We start from the raw sequence: 27,419 nt of genomic DNA on the forward strand, positions 1-27,419 counted from the left end.
GGCTAAATTCTTCTATTGATTATGAATCTGTTGACTCTTTCTTATATTTTTCTTTGTTTTACCTTTATATAGTTCAGAATTATGTAGTTAAATATGTAAAAGCTTATGATTACTCAGTTATCTTAGTGTATCTCTTTTATTCCTGTAAATACTCTTTGCTTTGAATTTCATTTCATCTGATATTAACATTGCCTTCATTTCAATAGTCTTTTCTCGGGATATCTTTCCTATCCCCATATTTTTAGCTTAATGCATCTTTCAGCTGTAGAACTGTCTCTCATCACTAGATTTAGCTGAATATGTTATAATTATTTTTATGCCACTCATATTATAAAAGGGGAATTTAATCTATTTACATTTATTGTGATTACTGATGTATATATAGATATTACCAATTTATCGTAACTTTTTTTTTGTTATTTTGTTTTGCTATTTCTTTCCATTCTTGCATTATTCTTTTTGCATTTTGCTGAATTTATCAAATAACCTTTGTTTTCTATCTTTAAAGTGTATTCTCTTTCTTAAAAAATTTCTTAAAAAGAGTTCTCATGAAAAAATTCACATGATACAAAAAAAGCAAATATTGTAATTGACCCCAGACAACTGTCATTCAATTCTCTAAGACAATTTATTATATTAATTGAATATGTAAGCTTTCAGACACTTTTTACAAAAAAATGTATACATATACATTAATCATTCTATTTTACTGTTGTAGTGCTTACCCTTAACACTTAAAAAAATACATATTTAAACTTCAAATTTTCTTTTGTTAACTACAATCTACTTTCTTAATAAGAAAAGGATATAGTTTCCTGGTTCTTTCTCTTTACCTGACTCTGCCAGCTCCCATGTTTAAATCACAAATAATGCTATTTCTTGTGTGTGTGTTTCTAATGATTAAAATTAATGGTTTCTTCACAATATGCCTAGGTATGGGTCTTTTCTTGGCAATCAGAGGGCTCGTTAAATCTGAATACTCTTTTTTTCATATTGAGCAACTTTTTCTTTGATTATTTTATTCTCTCCAGTTTCTCTTTACTGTCCTTTTAGAACTCTTCTTAGAGGGATGTTTGAACTTTTATAACTATTACTTGTTTCTTAGATTTTCTCTCATACTTACAAAATATTCCTTTTGCAAGGCACTCTGAGAAAATCCCCTAGCTCAATCTTGAAATTTCAATAATTTACAGCTGAATTGCGCCAACTGACATTTGCATTTAAAAATTTAAAGTCAATTTTTAATTTCCCAAGTTCTGTGTTATATTCTTTTTCATTAATACAAAACCTTCCTTCCTCTCCCTGAATGTCTTCTTCTGATTACTCTATTATCTCTATGTCCTTGGACATTTTTTCTTCTGACTTTTGATTGGGTGTCTTTCTTTCATGGTGTTGCTTTTCTTCATTATTGTGGTGTGTCATTATTATATGCTTATCTTTTGTTTGAGAATTTCTGTTTGCCAGCTCTTTTGTTTACCACTGCTTGTTTCCAGTAATTAATAGGGATAGATAAGTTGCTTGTCTCCTGTGTGTGTGTGGGCTTTCTAACCCACCTGGCAGTTGGTACATTACTGGGCAGTGCCCCGCCTCTCTGAGTCCAGCACCCACATTCAAAGATTTAGTTTGTGGGTAAACACAGCTGCTATCTACTACCTAACACAAGGAGAGAGGAAAAATAAAGGCAGAGCTCCAAACGCAAAGCCCCAATTAATAACTCTGATAAGCTCCTTGATTAATAATCCTGATGAATTCCCCTTTTATTTCATGTTTCTATTGTCTATACCCAAGTTTTGTCTTGCTTTCCTTTAGTTATTATAGATTTAAATCTATCTTTGTTATAGATTTAATTTATTATTGTTTGTCTCTTTTCTGATATACTTTGTCATTTCATGAAATTTTGGCATGGGAGAGTGAATAGACACATTTAAAAAAATCTACCTTCAATTTTCCTTCACAAGGGCTTCACATATTTGTATTTAAAAAGTAATTGAAACATTAAAAAAGTAATTTATACAATAAATTCTTCACATTATTACTTCTCACAATGATGCCATTAATATCAGTGAATTTCAAGATTCAAACGATCGATGGTGTTCAATAGAGCCTTCCAACAATAGTTTGGACCTTAAGAAATTAAAAGCAACAAATTGTGATGCCTCAAAACAAATGTAACCAGTTTTATTTTGTTCAGCTGAAGGAAATTGCAGAGAATCAACCTAATCTGGTAAGTGATGCATAGCTACAAATATTACATTATATTATATTATATTATATTATATTATATTATATTATATTATATCAAATTATATTATATTACCTCTTCCAACAATTGTTAACTTGCCACTTCAATTACAGGAATCAAGTAGAGCTGTTCAATTTTTTTCTGAGGACGTCCATAATGATTATAGCCAAGATCATTCTCCCATCAAAATATTCAAAGAAATGGGCTCACAGGAGTGTGTGTGTGTGTGTGTGTGTGTGTGTGAGAGAGAGAGAGAGAGAGAGAGAGAGAGAGAGAGAGAGAGAGAGAGAGAGAGAGAGAGTGTGTGTGTGTTGGGGGCGGGGGGGCAGGAACTGTATCCTCTGGGCCTGGTATATAGTTAGTGTTCATTCAATATTCACAGAAATTAATTCAACAAAACAACAATTTGCTTCTTAAGGGGCTGGCATTACTCTAGCATATTGGGGTATAATTTAGCAAGTTTCCCTCCAGCTTTGAACTACTGATATATTATATACCACAATACCATGACCCTTAAAGATTACGGTGTTTTTTTCAATTCTTCATAATTTTATAGGCTGGTATGGTAAATACTATAACAGGATTTAGTACAAGGTGCAATTGAAATCTTAATAAAAGGACAAAGGAGATGTCACAGAGGAAAAGACAGTCTAGATAAAGGAAGAGATGAGACATAAGTCAAAGAGGTGATGGTGGGCTTGGTTTATGGATGGCACAAAATTGGACCCCCTGTCGCCTCCATAACGTCTGTCCCATCTTTTCCTGTTCCTAGAATGCCTTTTCCTCTGTGCTATCTCCTTCGTTCTTTCTATATAATCCTAATTGCATCTCGCACTCAATCCGGTTATATTAGTTTGGTGCAAAAGTAATCGCGGTTTAAAAGGTTAAAAGTAATTGCAGAAACCGCAATTACTTTTGCACCAACCTAATAGTACTTCCCATATCAGATTGTAATGCTCGTCAAAGTAAATAACACAGTGATAACAATATTGTCCAGTTCGTATTAGTTGTTATTTTATATACGTATAGCCTGACTCATACTGTGTTTCCCCGAAAACAAGACCTAGATGAACAATCAGCTCTGATGCATCTTTTGGAGCAAAAATTAATATAAGACCTGGTATATATTTTATATTATATTATTATATTATATTATATTATACTATATTATATCACATTATATTATATTATATTATATTATATTATATTATATTATATTATATTATATTATATATTAGACCCGGTCTTATATTATAGTAAAATATGAGACCAGGTCTTATATTAATTTTTGCTCCAAAAGATGAAGTAGAGCTTATTGTCCGGCTAGGTCTTATTTTCAGGGAAACACGGTTACTATACACACAAAAAGAAAACTATGAGATTTATTGAATCACATAGTTTATTGAATCCCACTGTACAAAAAAAATAACTGAGGAAGTGAGAGTTAAAGGAAAATAGAGATGATAATGCATTCTAATCTTGCACAGCTGTTAGACACGAGTGGCTCTTTAGCTTCTAGGTGACATAGCAAAGTAGATACTCTTTGAGTTTCAAGATAAAAACTAAACTAGTTAGTTATGTTATACCAAACTGGAGAACACTTAGCATCCTCAGTTGCTATAAAAGAAAGAAGCCTTGGAAAAGTTAAATCCCTTGCCCAATGTCCCAGAGCTTGTTTTGTTAGCGGAAAAAACTGGTCTCTTGACTTCCAGTGCTGTTGCTGCAATACCACACTGAAACCAAATACACAATGAAAATTAGTTGCTATTATGACAACCCCTGGGAGAAACAGAAATACCTATTCCCTTGTGAGGGATGAGACATTAAGCTAAGAACCCAACACAAATGTGCTATGAGCAAGTTTGGTAGAGCTGTAAGATGTGAAATGACCTGATTGCCCCTAAAGAGGAAACAGTGGTTGAGGCAGCAGCCTCAGTGGCATATGAGATCCCTATTGCCAAGGGGGGTGGGTGGGGTTAAAAGGCCAGGAAACTAGTTTCTAGAACATTCTATACATATATATAGTCATAGAAGAAGCGATTATTAAGTGCTATACAAACTATGACTGGGAAGACAAATTTTAAAAAAGTCCTAGGGCACTTCTCCAGAAGAAAACAAAAATTAAGGTCAGGTCTACATCAGCCAGTAACAGACTTCTGGGCCCCTAGATTCATTTATTTGGCTCTGCTGAATATTTGGCTCAGTTTTCCCTTAGCAAGTGTAAAAAACGCTTGAACACCACCACCCTGGGATCCTGTTCAACCAATTTAGATAGCTGTGGCCTTTTAACTCACATCCAAGTGACTTGGCTTTATACCAATATCATTTCCCCTAGTGTAGCCTAAGCCTAAGTGAGAAAGTACACAGCTCAGAGAGCCAGGAGTTAACTAGCTGCTCCCAATCCAGAAGGGTCTGGTTCTTTTCCTAGATAAGGAAACAATACTATCTCAAGAAGTTTCAATCATTCAATATTATATATCACACTGGATCCACACCTACAAAAAGAGAATTAGTGGAAATACCACTGTCTATTCTTAAAGCATCTCTCTTGAGGAGCTTTAGGCAATTGAACTTTTCTTTTCCAGCCCAATCCCTTGGGAAATAAGTAGTGATGATTTATTAAAACTTACATTTTACAGATAAGAAAACAACAAGAAGTTCAAATGCAGAGAGGGACAGAGTGTCTTGAGGCTACATTCTACTCGCTGAACCACATTTCTTCCTTGTAATTCTACAACAGATGCAGAATATGCACATGTACTTGTGTGTAGCTGACTGCAATTTAGCTTATAACAAGGTCATAAGGAATTCTGTGGACCTGCCCTTACGTTGGCCCCCACTCTGTGCTGTCATGTTCCTTTGCCAGGGACATGGTTTCTTGTCACCTCCCCCATAGAAACTCATGTTCAGAGATATCTAAAACAGTTTTGGACAGCAAGTTGCTTTCTCCTACACCAGCAAGCAATCTAGGCAACTACAGTTGTCCCCAAAGCAATATGGCCATAATAACCTCTTCAAATCTGTCTGCCTATACTGCTTCTTTTTCAAATATACAACCCATTTATTGGTTCACATTGTCTTGATTCCTCTTCTGTCTTTGTTGTATAGCATGACTCTCAGAACCAGTGAGTACATTAAATTCATAAGTATTTAGTTGGATTATTTTATTTACTTTTCTATGCATTGGGGATCTTCCAGTAAGAACCAAAGAACCTACTAGACAAATTTTCAAAGAGCTGTAAACACTTGGATTATTTTTTTAAGAGGAGACGGTAGTCGAGATATGGGGGGAATAATCATAATATACATAGAACTGTGAAAACAAATCAGATGAAATTTAAAGAGCTATTCTTCCCTCTGAAATAAGTTTTAATAAAAGATTCTGAAGGAAGAAAGCTTTATTTTCGAGAAAGACATCAAATGGCCTGGGTACAAAAAGCAGAAATTAAAAGAAGCAGGCAGCAGTGCCCCCCACGTTGCCTGTTAAGAAGTTTGCCCTGCACAGTTTCTGGAGAAATTAAGAAATGCAAATAACCTGGACAGATTAACAGCACCCGAAGATAACTAGCAGGATACAAAGAAACAGCACCTTTCACTAGGAGGAGGCCTATTCCTCCAGGCAAACAAAGAAACAGGACAGAGTCAACATCTGTTTCATATAACAGCTTGGCTGCTGAAAGAAGCAACCTTTAAAAAAATGGCTTAGCTGACAACCCTCAGAAATCATTCAATCACTGTTGCATGGGCTGAAGTAAATGGTAAATGAACACAACTTGTACTTTCCACACTACCCTCAGCGCCTTCTGAAAAAGAAAACTTGACTTTTCTTTAGAGAAAAAAAATAAAGCACAAAAATCTTCATGAAGTTTCCTTTTCATTGACAACTAGCAACAATACTGAAGCCTAAAAGACAACTAACTGCTTTTGAGCTTTCCTTTGCTTTTCCCAGTGACAACTGGAAAGACAAGACTGCCAGAGAATACACTGGGTGGTTCAGATGCGGGGGCGGGGGAAGTAAGACGAAGGGACAATTCAGACATAACCATTAGATTATTAGAGGAAGAAAACAAATCATTTGATAAAGCCAATCATGCTTCCAGAATTCAATTAGGGAAAGAAAAAGAATATTATGATGTCTGGATCCTTATCAATAAACGGTAACAAACCAAATGTGTTAAATGAAATTTTCCTCTCTGGAGTCTATCGATTTACAAATTAAATTTCAAAATCAAGAGAAAAACATCTACGTAGCAGAAAAATCTGTTTGTAGATTTAAGAACTGGAAATTTCTAAAATGAAAAATTGTCAGAGCTGTGATATCACGGCTGTGTGACCACTGCTTTCAACTTGGCTGAATGCCAGATGCTTCACTTGCCTTAGTAATGTGGTTAAAATACATAAGCCAAACAGAATGAAAGCTCTGTGATAGACGGAAGAGATTTTTCAGGTGGAACCTGAAAACAGAAGGAAAGGTGGTAAGGTGGAGAGGGACAAAAACATTTACTATTAATGTGTGTGTAGTGCCAAAAAATATGCTAAGCAGCTAACCAAAAGATTTCCTTCTCAGTGACCTTTCAGCTTAACCAGGTATAACGCAATGAAGAAAAACATCCCTTGTCTACGCAGGAGAGAGGCAGGACTGCAAAGAGAAAAGCAATCAATATGTGATTTGAGTTCTTTTTAAAGTCCTTGGGATAAAGGCTTTATTGAAAGGTATTGTTCTGTGGGGGGTTGAGGGTGAGGTTGTAATAAAATCGTAATAAAAGTAAATCTTCCAAAAATGTTAGCCATGGGCCAGACCATCTCTCTAAGTACTTTACCTAACATTAACTAATTTAGTCCTCACAAGGATTATATGATGTAGGAACCAGTATTATTACATTTCACACATAACGAAATAGAGATGCAGGAAAGTGGTCTTGCCTAGAATCATATAGAATGGCTGGGCTTTGAAACAAGTCAATAGGAGTAAAAAAATTTTTTTGAAAGATTAATCCTTCCAACTATCCAGGATCCTCCTAGATGTCTTGCACACCATCCAGAAAAATAAAAATAATACAGCAAGACAAGCAGAGTAATTAATTAAAACTAAAAATGAAAGAATTTAGACTAGTTTCAACAGAACTTCCCAAATGAAAGCAATATATACTGCAGAAAGTCCTTCACAGGAATCAGAACGAACCCTCAGTATTAAAAGATATTAAAAAATCTCTTTAAGTATGGAGGGGATTAACCTAGAAATTTGTTCTAGGCCTATAAGAACTATTTGGCTTTTATCAAGGAGAGAAGTACACAACAAGAGTCTCCCCTTGCGTCCATTAGCTAGTCTAAGTAGGGACTGTGCTTGTCTTGACACCATAACCACTATCACTTTCTAGAACTCTCCCTGGCATATAATATGTACTCAGTTGGATAAATTAATTAGAAAGAATAAAAGAATATGAAAAGGACATGTTTGTGAAAGAGTCTAGATAGTTTGGAAAGTTGAAGTAAGACTCTGATTCAGAAGGTAGTATTGAAGAAATCAGAAGAGGGAAGTACTAGAGTCAGAACCGTAACTGAGTAAGGGTTTGACTTGACAGACCTCTAAATAAGGAGTAAGAGACAGAAAACAAATGAGAAAAACAGTTGCAATATAGAGATTAAGTTTTATAAAAAGTTTTGAGCAGAAGAAAGCAAGGCGTTCCTGTTTTATCAGTATAGTGTTAATGAAAATGAAAATAATGACAACATGTGAAGACTTTAAATTGTGTTTATAATAATGATAAAAACAGCAGCAGATAACATGTGGGAGCGCTTCTCTTGTGCCAGGTACTAGACAAAATATTCTTTGTATAGAGTACACTGGTTAAGAGTAAACTCTCAGATTGACTCCCACCTCCTTCTCCAAATAACTTTGAACAAGTCACTCAATCTGTCTAGGTGTCCTGGGTCCCATTAACTGTGAGACAATAACAGCATGAAGTTAGAAACATTAACTTCATGGGGGAGGGTATGGAAATGGGAATAAGGAAAAATAGAAGAAGAAAATTTAGAGTTCCAGTTTCACATAAATACATTCCACCTGGATGTGATAGGTAAATTGAGGAGAGCAAGTCATTCTCAAAATAGAGAAAACAGAATTCGCCCATCTGACCACCAGGCTGGACTGATTATATCATCCCTAACCTTGTACTTATCCTCCCCATCCCAATTTCATTATTTTAAAAAACTTTATTGATTTCAAATATTTGTTTTCATGAAAGTCTCCATCACTGAACCATGAGTTCCTTGAAGACAGGGAATGTGTTTTAAATATCTTTTATTCCCAGCCCCTAGAATCCTGCTTGACACACAATTGTGCTAGAAAGACTGCGTGGGTTGTGCTAGAATGATTGCGTGAATGATCGGAAAAGACCATATGAGAAATATTAATGTGAATGAGAAGTATATAGGTTTTTAGGTGAAAAATGTAGGAAACACTCTCATAAAAGAAAAAAATTGAGAAGAACATAGAATTATATATGTGTATATGTTATACATATAAATTTTATATATACAATGGGTGCTAAAAAATGTATACACATTTGAAGAAAGGAAAACAATTAAAATTGTAATACTCAATATATACTGATAAGAAAAGATGAATACAAGTCACGTTTGACTTCTGCAATTACGAGAGGTGCTCAAAGTGGTTACCATCAGTGTAATTTTAATACAGTTTTTTTCCTTTCTTAAAATGTATATACATTTTTTGGCACCCTCTGTATATATATAAACACCTATCAGTTATGTATACAGACATAAAGTTTATCATAAGTCCATTGGTCATTGTTATTTCACTCTATACCATTTCTTCTTTCTAGATGAGGAGCATAAGTTTACACCTGTCCCTCTTTTGAAGAAGTGAGAAATTTAACTGAAGGTTGAGGTGGGGATGATGGAGAGCCTTGGAACGATCGGACAGGGGTAGAGGAAGGAGTCAGCAGGGAGGAGCAGGGGCCATGCCAACCTCCTGAATTAAGGATAAACCGAATTATCTGCGCATTCTGCACGTCACCAGTGTTGCGGCTCTCAGTATCTGCTATCTTTATACCCATCTTCTCGGGCTTCTCCCTTGATTTCAGAATTTTCTCCTGGATTGACAACCCAATTGAACTCCAATTAAAGCTGTCTTCTGAGCCACCCTCTATTAGTGAATAAAGGTTTCATATCTTCATAGACTCTTTCCTCCTGAACTTAGAAATTCACGGTCAACCAACCTCCTCTCACACAACTTGATTTCAGTAGGTCATAATTCTCACTAAATGCCACCCACCTTAAATTGGGAGGAGCTTCTTTGTATGTAAGGTAATACTCTAAATCCTAGAAAAGCTACTCTCTTTACATATGTTAGCCTACTTTACATGCATTCTTGGGTGAGACATAACCCAGTGCCCAGGCCTATTCCAGGCAGAGTAGGCCCTCAAAAAATATTTGTTAAATAAAGGAATTAGTGAATAAATCATCAACGAGTGAACGCCTGCCACTGCTTGCGTCTGAGCATGTGACACAGGATACACAACTTGTTCTCAAAAAATCACCTTCTCCTGAGACAGTCGCTCAACTGAAAACAACTATTAAAATTGAGGGGATATAATACCATATGCCAAATACTATATATCATTAGCTTGGAACTAATGTACTTGTCCAATCCCTGAAACTATATCTTTTTCCTATGTCTCAACCTCATCACAGAATAGGTGTGAATTAAAACATTACTGCCAAATGCTATGGTATCCTCTCTATTTCAGCAACCGTCAGGGCACAGTATTTTTTCAGCAAAAGAAGACAGATTCCCACCTTACACACCCCTGTCCTCTAATGTGGTCTTTTATTATACAGTAAGTCCTATTAAGGTCCTCAACACGTTCTTGGAACTGCAGCAAAACAATGTACAATGAAACCAATTTTACCGTAGGCTAATTGATATAAGCAAGAGTTAAGTTCCTACAGCACCTCATCAACATTATAACAAAACAACAACACTAAACAAAACTATGTTATTTGAGGACTTGCTGTACTGAATTTCACTGGCACAAAGTCAAGGCTATAAAAATTCCTTGAAGTGTTCACTTTTTAAAAATTGTCCAGATACATTCACTATTTATATCACCCAACTAAACATCTATAATAAATGCCTTGTCAATTAATCAAGTTTCTTACATCTGGAGGGTGTTCAACAAAATTTCTGTGTCTAGCCTAATAATAAAAAACTAAGTATCAACCATGTTTAAAACCAATAGAATTCTCAATCCATACATTTTGATTCCATGGATTTTCACAATATGTTCTCTGACTATAATACTATGGTCACTGAGAAACAAGAGACACCAGAAATCACAAGGTAATACTAAAATACTCAACTCAAAGGAACATAAGTCTTTTAAAAACTTTACATGGAAAAATTATTCTATTACAAGAACATTCATGTTTTATGATTTTTGTAGTCAAAATGACAAAACCAAATGTCCTAAAGGAAAATCAGAATTTAGCAACCATGGCTGATTTTTAACGTTAATGCTGTAAAAGTGAAAGGTAGCTATAAAACAGACTGTCAGAAGTAAAGTCGTCCTAGGTATAGCTCTCTAAAACAAACACATGAAAAGATCAGCTAATACATTATGACTTAAAAATAAGAAGGCATCAAACACTATTAAAATGACAAAAAGTTTAAGTTTCAATTTCTTCAAGTTGAAAAAGGTCACAGTTCTAATGAGCTTGAAAAAAACAGGGTATGGTCAATATCACAAAGTAACTAAAGAGAGAACTTTCTTCTAAATCATTAAACTCACCAATATTATACTGAACTCCAGAGCACTTACCATTTTCCTGTGCGATTCGGAGTTTAGTAGGTTCACTGAATTGACTGATTTCGTTGTTAACCTATTTACATGGGTTAAGACCCTGACTGACATAAAACACAATCAAAAAATTGCAGACAGTGAGTGTAATGAAGACGGAGTGATGTATAGTTTGGAGTACAGCCTATCAATAAATGTGCCTGACCAGCAAAGAACCATTGGCAAAGATTTATTATCAGAACAAATACATTCTACAAAGATTTGACACAATAAAACCCACAGTATAAATAAAAACCTCTCTAAAATATAGGTCTTTGCCCTGCATGGTGTATAGCTTAGTTTTCTATGATTATGTTAAATTCTCTTGATATTTTTCATTCAAGAATACATTTTTGAACAAGTGAAACCAAAGAGTATAGTGTATGAAATGGCACTAGTAGTATAGGTCTTTAAATCATACAGAAGAAAACAAAGTTTATATTTCTTACAACTCTTCAACAACCTTTAAAACATATATAAAGAGGAAATATTTCTAGAAAATGTATTATCAAGAGAAAAGGTAAAAATGAATCAGCTACTACAATAATAAATCATTCTTTTAATTACATGTAACACATTAATACCAAATTAGTAAAAATTAAAGCTAGACATAGAAATGATTTAAAATGTTATACCTCCAAGTTCTTTTACATTCAAGATGGCATTCTGGAATGGCACTGCTTTTATACTAAAACCTAAAATTAAAAAACAAAAACAAAAAAAAAAGAATTAGCAATAACTTCTAAAAATGCAGAAGATGCTCAAATCCTCTTTCTTAGGCAGATTAAGAGTTACTTTTCACAGATCATATTTATACTAGAAACACATACTTACCAAGACAATTGATAACCTGCTATTATTTTCTACATTTTCCAAAACATAGCTGTGTATGAGTATTACAGCAAAATATAACTCTTTTCTTAAAAATACGGCCTTATTCTTTAATTAATATATAATGTCACTTTGCAAATTTTATTAATTGTAAGAAAGAAACTTGGAAGTATAGAGAAACTTCAAAAAAAAATTAAATCTACTGGCACCTTTGCATCTAATTCCTAAAGTTAATTTTCTCTCATATGTAACTCAGCAACCCTAGAGATTAAGGTACCTAAACTCTAACCATCTTATATTATATTTACACAGTATTTATGTTAGTGTTTTCTTTTAAGGACATGGTTAATGTCATACATATTTTTCTTAAAAGCACAATCATACTTATCCATTTATGCAAGGCAATTATTTTATAATATATGCAATATATGATTTCAATTATAAAATATTCAGAGTATAGTTTTATAATTAACTATGCATTTAGAATTTACCTGTGCATGTGTGCAGGGGTACAACTATCTGCACACTCACTTATGTTACATAGTCAATCAATTCAGTTGTAACACTCACGAGTGTGCATATAGCTATAAAGGCATACATGTACACACGTAAACAATACCGAGGGCGCCAAAAAAATGTATACAAGTGGACACTTTGGTCAACGTTGCTCAAGCAGTAGTTCGCCGTAATCAGAAGTGTCTAGACGCTGATGGGAACCACTTTGAGCACCTCTTGTAACTGCAGAAGTCAAACATGACTTGTATTCATCTTGTTATCGGTATATACTGAGTATGACAATTTTAATACAGTTTTCGTTTCTTAAAATGTACATACATTTTTTGGAGCATCCTTTGTATATACACTAAATATTTCTGAAAGGATCCACAAGAAACTGGAATTTGTAAAGACTCTCAGAAGAACTGGGAATCTGGAGGTCTGAAATAGGAGATTCTTTTGTCTCATTTGAATGTTCCACCATATACAAGTACATCTTTTTCAGTTAAAAGCCCTACTAATTTTTAAAAGTTAATTTATTCAGTAATTTTATGAGCACCGATCAATTTAAGATTTTAAGCATTATTTAATATGTACAATTACAAGATAAATTCAACACAGTCTGTTTATCAAGAAATTGTCAACAGAGTAAAAGTGAAGACATACAAATACTTCTCATTTGAAGCAAGTTACATTAAATGCCTAGAAAGGTAAAAAGATATAAAGCATGATGTGGATAAGAACAATTCTTTTACATGGTGTGCTTTACTTTATGAAAAAGAAAATCAAAATGTGTCTTTTTATATTCCACCCTATTATTACCACTCCTATGTTGTATATTTTCCTAGTGCTTTAAGATTCTATATATTACCTTCCACTTAAGGTAGTGAATATCATGTAATATAGTTAAAAAGTGACTTTGGAGTCTGACAGAATAATGTGTTTAAATGAGCTTTGTGACTGGGCAACCTACTAGCCCAGGCTTTCACCGTTTGTAGACTGGGAATGATAATATCTACTTTAGAGTTGTTGTAAGAATCAGATAATGTATGCGTTATGTTTATCACAGTGCCTGGTACAGCAAATACGCATGTAATATGACTGCTGGCATTATATTTCAATTGATATTTTATTGTTGAAGGTTTAATCATTAGGTATGCATATCTTCTACAAGCCTGATTATATACTCATAAAATGGAAATCCTGGGTGCTCATTTATTAATCTAAGTACTTAGATGGGGCTGTCAATGTTACCACTGAATGAAAAGTACCTTTGTTGGAGTGTTGGAAGTGTGAACAGCTGAAATTTGCTGCACAGAATGTAAATATTCATTGGGTTCTCTAAGAATCTCCCAAAACATACCCTTCCTGTGTGGCTTTACTGCAGACTGACACAGTGGGCATAGCATGATGGTTAATGATGCATGCAGGAATGAGGAAGCAGCCCCACGGGGCTGAAACACTGCCATATACCTGGGCCCGCAGGAAAGCCTCTCCAGGTGTCTGGCCTCTGGGGAATTCAGGAAAGCCAGTGCCAATCACATACTCCTGCTGGCACTGAAATTCGCCTGCAGGAGACTTGGATGCTTGAATGGATCTACCTATCTCAGAGGAGTGTATATGGATTAAAAGGCAATGATTGTGAAATCCTGAAGACGCAAAGCCCTATGCAAATGCTGAACAGTCTATTATTGGTTATGTTCAGGACAACTCAAATAAGGATTTTCCAGAGAAATGGGACAGGCCCCAACCCTGAAAAAGAAACAAGTCATGAAGCACACCAGCAATGTTTCATCTGCTCTGATTCTTCAAAGCTGACAATACTCAGGCACCCAAAAGGAAGTAATATCCTTCCAGAAATTGCCACACCCATATGCAAAATACTACTTTTGAAATGTATTATTCCAACAGGCAGATTATATCACTGTTACTGTTTTTAATCCCTGCACAGATTTCATAATAAATTGAATACAAAAATGTCCTCAAATGTCCACGCTAAGGAAAGTAACCTAACAATGTTATTTATAGGCATATAAATGTTTCTGCATAATACTCATAAATGTTTTCTCTCCAAATAGAACATGTGTGGCTAGATTTATACTGCAAAGGTATACACAGTCTTCCATTTTGCTGTCTTCATATTATTTTTACAATAAAGCTGTGGTAATTAATGTTCAGAGGACAAAGCCCAGATGATCAGTCCAGAAAGTAAGAAAAATGTACTATTCATGGAAAATAAATACTATTTTTCTATTTCAGTCATTCTAAATGTTTACAAGGATTAAAGTGAATTAAAATTTAAAGACATACTTTCAGTTCACCAGAAGGGCAATGGAGAAGGGTAACCATCCCATCAACTATATTTTATTCCTTTACATTGGGTTCGACGAGGTCAAGAAGGGAAATTAATATTTAGTAGGAATACAAAGGTCAAACCTTAAAAGGTTGTTTTGAGGAATAAAAGCCACCAGATAGCATGTGGGTCTACAGCAAGAATGCCTGGGTTCAAATTCTGGCTCTACCATTGTTAACTGTTTGCCCTCTGTGCCTCAGTTTCCTCATCTGTAAATGAGAATAGATGGCACTCAGTGCTAAAAAGTGTTTTCTATTTTTTCAAATAAATAAAGCTAAAACACCAGAACACTTATGGTCACAAAGTGACTACTGGATGCTTCTTCCCAGTCATGACCACGTGCGTCCTCAAGCTCTGATATGTTATAAAACCATTAGTAAATATGAGAGTTGCTGTAGTAGCCATCAAAAACAAACATTTATTGAGGACTTCAATAGACTAAATATTTGTAGTGGTCCTTAACACTTCCTTTCCTTCTCTCCCAAACCCAATCACCAAAGCCTTTCAATTCCATCTGCTAAATAGTTCTCCGACATGTCCATTACCCTGAAGCTTCCCTGCACAACTCCAGCCAAGCCACCACCTTCACCGTCTGGACAACTGCCAGAGCCTCCAAACTGAATGCTCTACATCTCTTGTCGGCCTCCTCAGTCATGCCCACACAACAGCACAAGGGATCTTCCTGAGTGGCTCATCTGTTTGTTTATATCACTCCCTTCTGATAGCTTCTCACCACTCAGGATACAGTTTGAAACACCAAACAAGGCCTTACCTGATCTGGTTCCTCTCTCTTTCTCCAGGCTTATTTTGTACCATTTCTCCCTCCATTTATACTCTTCAGTTCCTAAAACAAGTTATGTTCCGTCTACCCTAGGGTCTTTGCACATATCGTTCCACAAGTGTGTGTTCTCTGCCCCTCTGGCAAACTCTTCATCCTTCAGGGTTTGTGTTAACTTTACTTCGTCAGCCAAGCTTTCTCCGGTGTTCCTGAAATAGGTTGATTGGGGGGTCGGGGGGAGAGATCCATGTTCTGCCAGCACTCAGTACTTTTCCTGTGTGATTGCGTATCAGTCTATTTATTTGTTTTATGTCTGTCCCCCAGCTAGACTAATGGAGAAATAGTGTACAATGTACCCTTTACGCCAGTTCTAGGTACATAATAGTATCTCAATATTTGTTTGAAGATCTGTGCTAAGGGTTTATGTTTATTTCCTGATTTGGCTGTCACAACAATTCTATAGTGCAGTACTGCTGTCCCAGGAGAAAGGGAAGCCTGGAAGGGTTAAGTACTTTGCCAAAAGCACTAACTGTCCCCTTCAAAACCCAAACCAGGTCCCGTCACTAGCACCCACAAGAGCTCTACACTACAGCATTCCTTCCACATACCAACAAGTTGATAGATTAATACTATTTTGTCCAATTTTGAGACTAAATATGCTGGAGCTAATTGGGAAAAGACGAACATGCCTAATAAACCCATTAATTTATTTTCCCTCCTATTTATGAATAATCCAACACAAGGAATCAAAATAAGTATTCTCAAGTCTACATTATATTGCTTTCTTATTCATGGAACAAAAATAATAGCGTAAATTTAGAAAATACTTTTTAATAGACATTATTAATAAAATCAAGAACTTAGGAGGGGAGAGAAAATGTTCAACTGACTCTGCCATGACAGTATGCTCACTCTGTTGCTTCTTCACAAACTCAGCGTCCTCAGATGGTCTCCAGAGGAGTCAGTGTGCTGTTGTGACAAGAGCACTATCCTGGAAGTTCTAGCCACAACTCTTACACTCACCAGCCCGTTTTTCTGGGCCTGGGATCCCTCACCCGCAAAATTAGTGGACCAAATAGGCTTCTTCAAGTTTTCTCTAAATTAGGATTCCATTATTCACTACACAAGGAGAAATTAACAGTAACAACTAAGTCAATCATCAATGGCCTCAAGTATGCAACTGAAGGCCTCATGGGTGGGTCTCCCCAGACTCCACTCAAATAATTTGATGGCCGAATCCCACGTGACGCAGTCATTTTTTCCTGGCCTATCTAAACTAGATGAGTAAGACTGAAACCTCCCTTAAGATTTAACCCCACAAATTTTAATAAATACATTACTTAGTAACTCTTTGGGGGAAATCATTGTTTGCATAGACTTTTCAGGTTTTATCTTTTAGTCCTTAAATACAAAAAAACCTCTTATAGAGGGAAATGGATTTGAAATTTTTAAGGCAGGGAAAGCATTTCTGGAATTGTAATAAAATTAGTTAGGGGAGGGAGGCGAGTCTATTTTTATTCTTTGTGCGGAACATATGAGTATTTTACTTGGATCTACAGACCAACCTTCCCACGACCCCCCTAACATTCATGCATCTGTACAAATGTACACAGATACTTGGTATGTTCTTCTGCGATCCCTGGGTCATTCTAAGAACTACTGAAGGGAAAGACATCCTACAGATCTTCTGGCCTTGACGTGGACCAAGGGCATAATTTGTGCCATCATAGTTTTGTGATGTTTAGACAGTGGTCTAGTAAAACTTTTCTAAATATGATTTCAACATCATAAAAGGAAATCTAGTCTACTGGCATTTATAAAACACAATCCTTTTTAGCAGATGCCAAAATTTGACTTTCTAACTTGTTTCTCTTATTGACTTAACACATATGCAACTAACACTAAAATTATTAAAATGCCTCAAATTTTCATGAGCTTTTTCTATATTTCTTTCAAATTATTATCATCTTTTTCTATTTTAATTGAATGACATGCTACTTAACAATTTTTCAAGTGCAGTAATATATGTCTCTAAAAGATATTTTCAACATTTTCAATTCCAAGTGTTGCTCTCCATGTTACATCAAGATGTTATCCGAGGACTTTAGACTCTATTCTTCCAGTTTAAAAAGAAAAAAAGTGAACATTTGTGTAATCTACAGGTTAACAACCCTTTTTATCAACAAATCCCTTGTGCATATACCGTCAAGGAATTCACTCTGGACAGAGTTCACTTTTGTTTCTAGACCAAGGTGCACGCTACCCAATTTTTCTTTCTCTACCAGCAGGTCCTGCTCTCTGGAGGATTTCTTGGCTCTCTGAGTTTTGACAATTTAAGTATCTTTTAAAAATTATGTCAAAGGTAAAAGATTGCTGGAGTTAACAATCCAATAAAGTTTAGATTCCCTTTCCTTCTGAAGAAAAGGCAGAAATTCTTGCCTTGCTGAAATTGAATGTACATACCTTTCTTGGGATATGTTTTCATTTTAAGAAAGTAACTCTCAAGGTAGATTCTCCTTTCAACCATTCCAAACTTTTCCAACAAATATTTCATTTCTAATTGGCTGTGTATCATCAAAACATTACAGATAAATAATTTTAGAGAAGAAAATGTCACGTGTAATTCGGTCATACCAACAAAGCATATTGTTACTTTTATATGTTCATGTTCTTTTAGTTTTCAACTCAAAACTATAGTTTTGCAGGCTTTAATTTTAAAAATAAATGTAAATTTAATTTTCTTCTATTGAAGATTGAAGTGATTGTAGATTCAAAAATATATTTAACTTAGGTACTACAGTTTAATTAACAAATTTTCCTGCTATAGAACGTTAAAATTACTTAAAAATTTTAGTTATACAATATATTGCAAGGAAATCACTTTCTGTATATAGTTTCTTTGAAATTACATGCTTAAAATAAATTCTCAGTGGCCCATAACTAGTTCAAGAAATGTGAATGTTTTGGTAACCTTTGATTTATATGAATAATTGCTTTTCTAGAAGAGGGACAACACCAATCATAATGTCACCAGCAATGCATGCCACCACAGTCTTACCATAACGAAACAAAATTAAGTAAACTTAGGTATAAAATTAACATTTTGTTGTTTATCCTCTAGTAAAGTTGAGATTCTGGTAAAGTTGAACTTTTTCCATTTATTTGTTTGCCATTAATTCTTTTTATGAATTATCTTTGTGGACTTAATCTATCAATTAGATTTTAGATACTATTTGTAAATGTGATTGAATTCTCTAAGTGAGACAGCCATAAACTCTTATCTGTAATACCCGATACAAATATTTCTCAACAGTATTTGTCTTGTTAATTTTAGCTTTCCAGTAATTCTAAATTTGTGTATAGTTAATTTCTTCCATCTTTTCCTTTATAAATCATTCTCGTTAGGCCTTCTGCAGCTCTTCTCCCGTCTTCCACATTGAATGTTCACATGAGTGGGTGGCTTTCTGACATCCTCACTTCTTCTCCTAGTTACCTTTTCTTGCCATTGGCCTTTATCATTTAATTTAGTGAATTATTTCCACATCTTTTGTTCTTCTTCAATCATATACATACACACACACCTGCTATGAACAATAAAAAAACCCAGAAGTAAATTTGAACATGTCGGCAATGCCTATCTGGAACTCTAGCACTGACTGTTTTTGGTGCCCTGATAACTGTAATAAAATTAGCTGGCTTGGCTCTCCTCTGATGCCCAACTTCCACCCTTCTGTGTCATCACTTTGTTTTTCCAACCTCTTATCCTCCTTCAATAGCTACAATGAACACAGACTCAACCAACAAGCATCAACCCCTTCTTTCCTATATCCTTACGTCATGCCTCTCTGCCCGGACTTTATCATTTTAGTTACTGATACACAATGAATGGGTTTGTCTTTTAAGGAATTTGTCCAGTTCAGCTGTCAAATTTTTTGGCATAAAATTGTTCATTATATTCTATTATCCTTTCAATATTTATAGAATGTATATTAATGTAACTTCTCTTCATTCCTGATATTGTTAATTAGTGTATCCTTTGCTTTTGTTTCCTGATCAATTTGGCTAGTTTTATGAATTTTATTGATCTTCTCAAAGAACCAGCCTTTGGTTTCAATGATTTTCTCTATTGTTTTTCTATTTCACTTGGATCTTTATTATTTCTTTCCTTCACCTTACTTTAGGTTTAATCCATTCTTCTCTTTTAGTTCCTTAAATTGGAAGCTGGGGTCATTGATTTGAGGCCCCTCTTTTCTAACATAGGTGTTTAGTACTGTAAATTTTCCTGAAAGTCCTGCTTTAAAGGCATCACACAAATTCTGAAATGCTGTATTTTCATCCAGTGCAACACGCTTTATTATTTCTTCTTTGAGCCATGGCTTATTCAGAACTGATTTACTTTCCAAATATTTGGGGATTCTTCCAGAGATTTTCTTGTTGTTGATTTTTCTTTCAATTCCACTGTGGTCTGAGAACATATTTAGTATGACTTAAATCCTTTTAAATTTATTGAGACTTGTGTTATGTCCTGAAATATGGTCTAATTTGGTAAATGTTTCATATGTACTTGAGAAGAATGTTCTCAGTTGTTGTATAAACATTAATCAGGTCAAATTAGCTGCTAGTGTTCAAGTCTATTATATCTTGGCTATTTTTTTTTCTACATATTCTATCAATATTTGAGAGAGAGTATTGAAATATCAGCATATAATTGTGGGTTTGTCTCTTTCCGTCTGGAGTTCTGCCAGTTTTTTCTTTGCCTATTTTGAAGCTGTTATTAGATACATAAATGTTAGCACTGTTACGCCCTCTTGATTAAATGATCTCATCATTATAAAATGAACTTCCTTATCCCCAGTATTATTATTTGCTCTAAAACCTACCTTGTCTGATATTAATATCGCCACTTCAACTTTCTTTTGACTACTGTTAGTATGATATATCATTTTTCATCCTTTGACTTCTAACCTATTTGTGTCTTTATATTTAAAGTTTGTTTCTTTAAATCAGCATATAGTTGGGTCTTGAGTTTTTTAATATAATCATATCAATCTTTGCCTCTTAATTGAAGAATCTAGACCATTTACATTTAATTTGATTAGTGACGGTTAGGTTTGAATCTATCACTTTACTACTTGTTTTCTAGTTGTTTCCATCTATTCTTGTTCCCTTCTTTCTCTTTTTCTACCTTTTGATTAATTATTTTTGATAGTTCCATCTCATCTCATTTATTGCCTTATTGGCTCTCTCTCTCTATTAGTTTAATGGTTGTTTTAGGGTTTGCAGTATATCTTTTCCTTATCACAGTCTACCTTCAAGTGTTATAATACCACTTCACATATAAGAACCTTACAATAGTGTACTTTCCTTTTTCCCTTATGAATTTTATGCTATTGTCTTCATGCATTTTACTTTTACATGTCATAAATCTCACAATATTTTGTTATTAATTTCATTCAAACAATTATCTTTTAAAGAGACTTAAATAATAAAAATGAAGTCTTATGTATTTATCCATGGGGTCACCATTGCTGGTATTTTTTTATTCTTTTGTGTAAATCTCGATTTCTATCTGGAATCATTTTTTTTCTGCCTGAATGGATTCCTTTAACATTTCTTATAATGCTAGTCTGCTAGCAATAGATACATTTAGCTCTTTGTATGTCTCAACAAATCTTTATATTGACTTCCTTTTGAAACATATTTTTGCTAGGTACAGGTTGATAATTTTTCCCCCTTTGCTACTTTCAAGATGTTCCTTCACTGTCTTCTTACTTGCATTGTTCCAGTGAGAAATCTGATGTCATACCTATGTCATACCTACCCTTTTTCTTCTGTAATCTTTTATCTGCCTGTAGAATTTTCGCTTTGTATTACTCAGGGTTCTCTAGAGAAACAGAACCAGTAAGATGTGTATGTATATGCAGAAAAACATTTATTTTAACAAATTATAGTTTATAGGTTATAGATGCCGGAAGTCTAAAATATGCAGGGTGGGCCAACAGGCTTTACTTCAAGTCTGAAGGCCAATTGATGCAGAATTCCTTCTTGCTTGGGGGGAAATCTTTTATTCTACTCACCTTCAACTGATTAAATGAGGCCCAACCACATTAGACAGAGAGCGATATATGCTTTAGTCAAAATCCAATGAGTTAAATATTAATTTTATAAAAAACCACTCTCAAAGAAACATCCAGAATAATTTTTGACCACATTTTTGAGTACCGTGGCCCAGCGAAGTTGACACATGAAATTAACCATCACATTCTTTATCACCAGTTTTGAGCAACTTCATTATGCTGTAACTTAGTGTAGTTTTATTCATGTCTCTTGGCCTTGGGGTTCATTTCAGTGAGCGTCTTGGATCCGTTTACAGTGATTTTCAAATTTGAAAATGTTTCAGCCATTATTTCTTCAAGGAGTTTTTCTGTCCATTTCACTGTCCCCTCACCTTCACAGATTCCAATTACCCATAAATTAGGTGACTTGAAGTTGTCCCACAGCTCACTGATTTTTTTTTTGCATTTTGTCTTCTGTGTCTTTCTGTCTTTACTATGGATAGTCTCTAATGCTAATGCCTTCAAGGTTATAAACCTTCTCTTCTATAATGTCTAATCTGTCATTAATCCCATCTGGTGCATATTTAATTTCAGATATTGTAATATTCACTAGAAACTTTATGTTTCCTTCCCTTTAATATCTTCCATATCTTTACTTAACTTTATGTAGAAGTCAGTTATCACAACAGTTTTAATGTCCTTCTTTGCTAATTCTAATATCTGTATCAGTTCCAATTGATTGATTATTCTTCTCATTATGAATCATGTTTTCCTGCCTCTTTGCATGCCTGATAATTTTTGATTGAATGTCAGACATTGTGGATTTTACCCGAAGTGCTGGAAAATTTCCAGAAAACCAAATTTTCCAGAAAATTTGGTTTTATGGAAATTTTCCATGCTTTTGTTCTGGGATCCATTAAAATTACTAAAAAACGGTTTGAGACTTTGGTCTTAATATGATTTATTAGGTGGGTCCAGAGCAGTGCTCAGCTTAGGGCTGATTCCCGAGGCAAGACCTTTCTGAATATTCTACCCAGTATTTCGTGAATTATGACTTTTCCAGTCCACCTAGTGGAAATAGGCCGAACTCTCAGCCCTGTGTGAATACAAGGCACTGTTCCCTCCAGCCCTTTCAGATAGTTCTTTCCTTAGCTTTGAATAGTTTCCTCATGTGCATGCATTCAATACCTTGCTGGATACTGAAGGGAGACCTTCTGCAGCTCTCTAATGTTCGCTCTGTACAACTTCCTCCACTCCTGTATTGTGTCCTCTGAACTCTAGCTGCCTTGGTCTCTCCACTCTCATCTCCGTCTTGTCAATGCAGCAGGGAGTCCACTGAACCGCACCTCAGTTTCCACTAGAACTGTGCCGCCACCTCGGCACTCTCGCAGGGCAGTGAGCTGGGGCAAGTGTAGGGCTCCCCTCATCTGTTTCTCATCTCTCAGCGATGACTAACCTGTATTGCTTGATATTCACTTTCCTGAAAGCTCGTTCATATATTTTCTCCATCTCCTCTCACCCCCCCCCCCATTAGTTCAGGAGGGAGGGCAAACCAGTTCTAGTTATTCTCTCTTGACCCGAATCAGAAGTCCTCATTCATTCCTACACTCACTGACCTCTCTCAAGCATCTTCAGTGTTTCCTTCTCCCTGACCACCACCTTGACACCTCTGTCGACCAGCAGGCTCACATGGCACCTTTCCTTATAAAAACGAATTCCCTTAACATTGCTCCCTCTGTTTCTGTCTATCTTCTTGAAAGAGTAATCTAAGTGCAATCTTAGCCAAGGGGCTAAGGAGTGAAAAGGATAGTCCATACCTCATTCCCTCTGCTTGCTCACCACCCCATCATGCCTCAGGTTGGTTTCTACTCTAACACCTACGGGCATTTAATAAATGCAGAAAGAATCAATGATATGCAGTTGTGATTAGCACTCCTTCCCTCTCTCTACCTGTCATTCCCTCAACCATCTCATCCAAATCCACAATTCAGTTAGTTCTTATATCTAGATCTCTAGCTACAAACTCTCTCGAGTCAGCTTGTTGTTTGGCATTCGGATCATTGCTAAAAGGCCTGCCAACACCTCAAAATTACCATCTCCAAACTAAACTCACTATCTTTTACTGTCATGTTTGCCTGTCATGTTTCTCCTACTTTTTACAATTCACTCCATCACCAGGCTAGAAACTTAAGTCATATCTGATTATTTTCTCCTCCTTTATTCTCCTCTCTATTCCCCAATATGATTGCCAGTCTTACAGAATCAATCACATCTGCCTCGAGCTCTCCATCTCCACAATAATAGCACCTGGTGGATCAGCTCTCCATTTTCCAGGTCTCTCTCAACAGCTGCTCCAGTCTCTAGCTTCGGGTCACAACACATCCTACATCTCTGCATCCTGGGCCTCAACCTAGCAATACCACTAACTGTTCTCTGAATGTACCCTATGTTTTCTATCCTTACTCTCCTCACCCTATTCTCTTCTGCTTAGGTCCTACACATCATATGAGGCTTTACTCAAATGAGGCCTTGTTTCATTCCCCAAATGAGAAAGGATTACTCTCTCTTTTAACTTTCATAAGTATAGCACATATCACATTCTGTCTTAGCACCTGGAATATATTAAACATTCAATAAATGTAAACTATTTATCATTTGAATACTTATCTTCCTAACCTGGGTATAAACTTGTTGATGGTAGAGACTGCCAAAGAGGCCACCCAAAAAGCACTGTGCCTGGTTCAGCACAATGACAACTTGTAGAAGCTTAATTTCCAAATGTTAGCCAACTTAATATCTAATTCATCAGAAAATCAACTAGCACACAATGTTGCAATTGGTTCCAGGAAAAGGAAAACCTTATTAAAACAGTTAATTAAAGCAAATATAAAACATATTCTACTGCAACTTACAAATAATAAATTATAAAAATATTATTTACAGATAATTTTTTACATTACAATTCCAAACTGTGCTTCTAGCAATAGTGCTTCTTGTTTATACGTCTGATAAGTTAAGAACAGTTACTTTGGATTAGTTTTACGCATTTTGGGGGAAGTTGTTTTTCTTTAAAACCATTAAGTTAATAATGTTTACATAATTACATAACACATTTCTCAACAGATATCCATAATGTCACAAACAGCAAATATATACTCCCATCAGAATTTCTAAGCCCTGGGTACCATTAAGCTTCATTTGAAGACATGAACTGGCAACTGACCTGTGTCACTAGCTGTGTGACAACAGCCACTTTGCCCTACCTTTGAGTCTCAGATGATTTGAAGACAGAATATGGAAAAAGAATCTTACCTGCCATATAAGGCTGTTGTGAGGCTCACAGAGGTATGACATTTTATGTAAAAATATATTGATTCATTTATTGTTGTCTGTTTATTCATTCAACAAACATCCATAACTATGCCCAAAACTTATGCCAGGATCTGGCTTCACAAAGCCGAGTAAGATGCTCTCATCTGCCCATAGGAGTTTACACCCAAGGATGGGAAGACATACATGTAAACAGCAGTGTTACAGGTACTACATTGTAGAAATATGGACAACGTACAGGGGGGTTGAGCATGGAAAGCTCAATTCTGTCCGGCAGAAATGGAAGGCAGTAATTGCGAATGGTGTCATGCAAAAACCTAGGCTGGAGTTCTGCTCATCCTCTCTGCAGTTTCACCAGTCATCAGGAATCCTTTTCCCCCCTGATCCTTTAATCAAGCTATGTCTTTGTTTCTTTGCAGGTCACAGATTCTTATTCACAATTCTAAAATCGGAAAAGCTCTCAAAACCTGCACTTTTTTCCTAACTTATTTGGTGACAAAACCTAATCTGAACTGATGTAAGGTTCCTTCCTTCTTGGTGATGGATATTTCCCTACTTATAGGGAAATCCTCGTTAATGATTCCAAAATCCACCCATCACTTAAGCCAGAACTTGAGTCACCCTTGGCTTCTTCCTCTCATCCTCCAAACCCACTGGCCAACAAGCCCTGTTAATTCTAGCCCTAGCCCTCAAATAAGAGTTCTATCTATCTATTCCTTCCTCCCAAGACCCTCACCCGCTTGTCACTGCTTGCGTTAATGGCTAACAATGTGTCCTATAATTCAGTCTCTACATCATGGCTAGTGTGAGCCTTCTCAAATGGATACATGATCACATAGTTTCCTTGCTTAAAAGACAGACATCTCTGCACTATCTACAAGAAGAGCTCAAATTCCTGAGCACGGGGTAAAAGAATGGCCATGATTTGGCCAAGGCCTGTCTCTTGTGATTTGACTCCTGGCATTCTACTAACCATGCACTGCAGCCACACAAAATGTGCTTCCCAGGAGGTCCAATCTGTTCCGGGCCCCTCTGCCTTCACACAAGCATTCCCTCTGTCCTGACGTCCTCTTTCTTCTCCCATCCAGCTCTTATACCTGCTCCTCTGCTAAGCTTCCCTACCCTCAAGATCCAACATAGAAAATTTCATCATGTATCCTTCCCTTCCCCCATTCCAAGCAACACCAACCACTCCTGCCCCTGTGTATATTTCTGGACCTGGCCTTAATGTCTATGTGGCCAGTAGACTCAGTCTCCTGGGATGTTGGGATCATTATTTATTCCCAGTTCCTCACACTGGACCTCGCACATGGTAGGTCCTGCTCCTAAAAAGCGGGCTGAATGAACCATCTTCCCAACTTTCCCAGGCAATGTCCCGCGGCTTGTCGGCTCCTCCTGTGACAGCACAGTTCTTTATCTCCTATAAGTGTTCTTCCATTATGTTCTCTGATTTATGCTCTTCTTTCCTGCTTCATTGTCAGGGGAGAAAGAGGAAGCATTTGGGAAGTGACAAAAGCTCTAGGTAGCACATGGACAGGTTGGGCCAGGTAATTCTCACTGGTCGGAGCCTGCCCTGTGCCTTGTAGGATGTTTAGCAGCGTCTCTGCCCTCCGCCCAGGAGAAGTCAATACCCTTCTCCAGTGTGACAACCGAAATGTCTCCAGACATTGCTCCCTGGGGAGCAAAATGTCCTGACTGAGGATCACTGCCTACACTGACTTTTCTCGGCCATCTCAGGGAACGTGGTTCACCTGACCAACGGTCCTGGCACCGATTATTTGAGGGAAGGAGATACAGACGCCAGCAGGTGTACTGTTTAGAGAATGTATCACCAATCACAAAAAGGCTACAGTGACATATCAACAGAGGATACTCCGTGGGCCTGAGATGAATCCATTTTTTTACAGTACTAGAATTCCAGGTTTCACGGCTAGCTTGTGTAATTTTTCTTGAGTGTGATTTATTCACTGACACTGAAATGACCAACGAGAGGGATAGAAGGTGCCAGGTAATGCTATTAAAGTTTCCCTCAAATCTGTTTTGAAAAACAGTATCTAAAACTAAATAAACTGGCTGAAGCACTTAGCCGCAAATGGTGGAGAGGGAAGGGGTGGGGAGAGCACAAAAAGCATAAGAAAGAAAGGCCCCGCGTGGTACCCACCTGTGGTCGACACTACGTTGTCGGGGCTTTCACTGCAGAGCTTTGACAACAGACTGGTCTTGCCAGCACCGGTGAGGCCTATGCAAACCAGGTCATATTCTGCTCGTGCAGGCGGTGGTCCTTTGCAGCAGAGTGCTCTAAAACACTGCCGAGAGAGAGGGAAATGTGGCTCTTTAGAATCACAGCGTGGACACAAAGCTTAGCAATACTTTCAATGACCAAGTACGGAGAAGTAATTAAATAACCTACTACTTCTTAGGAGGAAATGAACTCTAGAGTGGAGAAATCGGAAGACACCACCTTAACCGAGTG

The 27,419-nt window shown here is 36.2% G+C and overlaps 1 protein-coding gene and 1 non-coding gene across 8 annotated transcripts in view; both read right to left on the bottom strand.

Moving 5' to 3' along the window:
• ARL15 (ADP ribosylation factor like GTPase 15) overlaps positions 1 to 27,419 on the bottom strand; it is a 379,903-nt gene that overhangs the window by 215,970 nt on the left and 136,514 nt on the right. For all 7 annotated transcript variants that reach the window (XM_033111059.1, XM_033111063.1, XM_033111062.1 and 4 more), the window contains 2 exons: positions 27,108 to 27,252; positions 11,739 to 11,798 (listed from right to left, as the gene is read on the bottom strand). In XM_033111059.1, coding sequence (XP_032966950.1) covers positions 11,739 to 11,798; positions 27,108 to 27,252 — 205 coding nt within the window. The remainder of the gene's footprint in view (positions 1 to 11,738; positions 11,799 to 27,107; positions 27,253 to 27,419) is intronic.
• On the bottom strand, positions 5,427 to 5,490 carry LOC117025424 (U7 small nuclear RNA). Its single transcript, XR_004423618.1, has one exon. It is a non-coding gene; the product is annotated as a U7 small nuclear RNA (small nuclear RNA).

The sequence above is a fragment of the Rhinolophus ferrumequinum genome, chromosome 7 (genome assembly GCF_004115265.2).
Source record: "Rhinolophus ferrumequinum isolate MPI-CBG mRhiFer1 chromosome 7, mRhiFer1_v1.p, whole genome shotgun sequence".
Classification (NCBI taxonomy): domain Eukaryota; kingdom Metazoa; phylum Chordata; class Mammalia; order Chiroptera; family Rhinolophidae; genus Rhinolophus; species Rhinolophus ferrumequinum.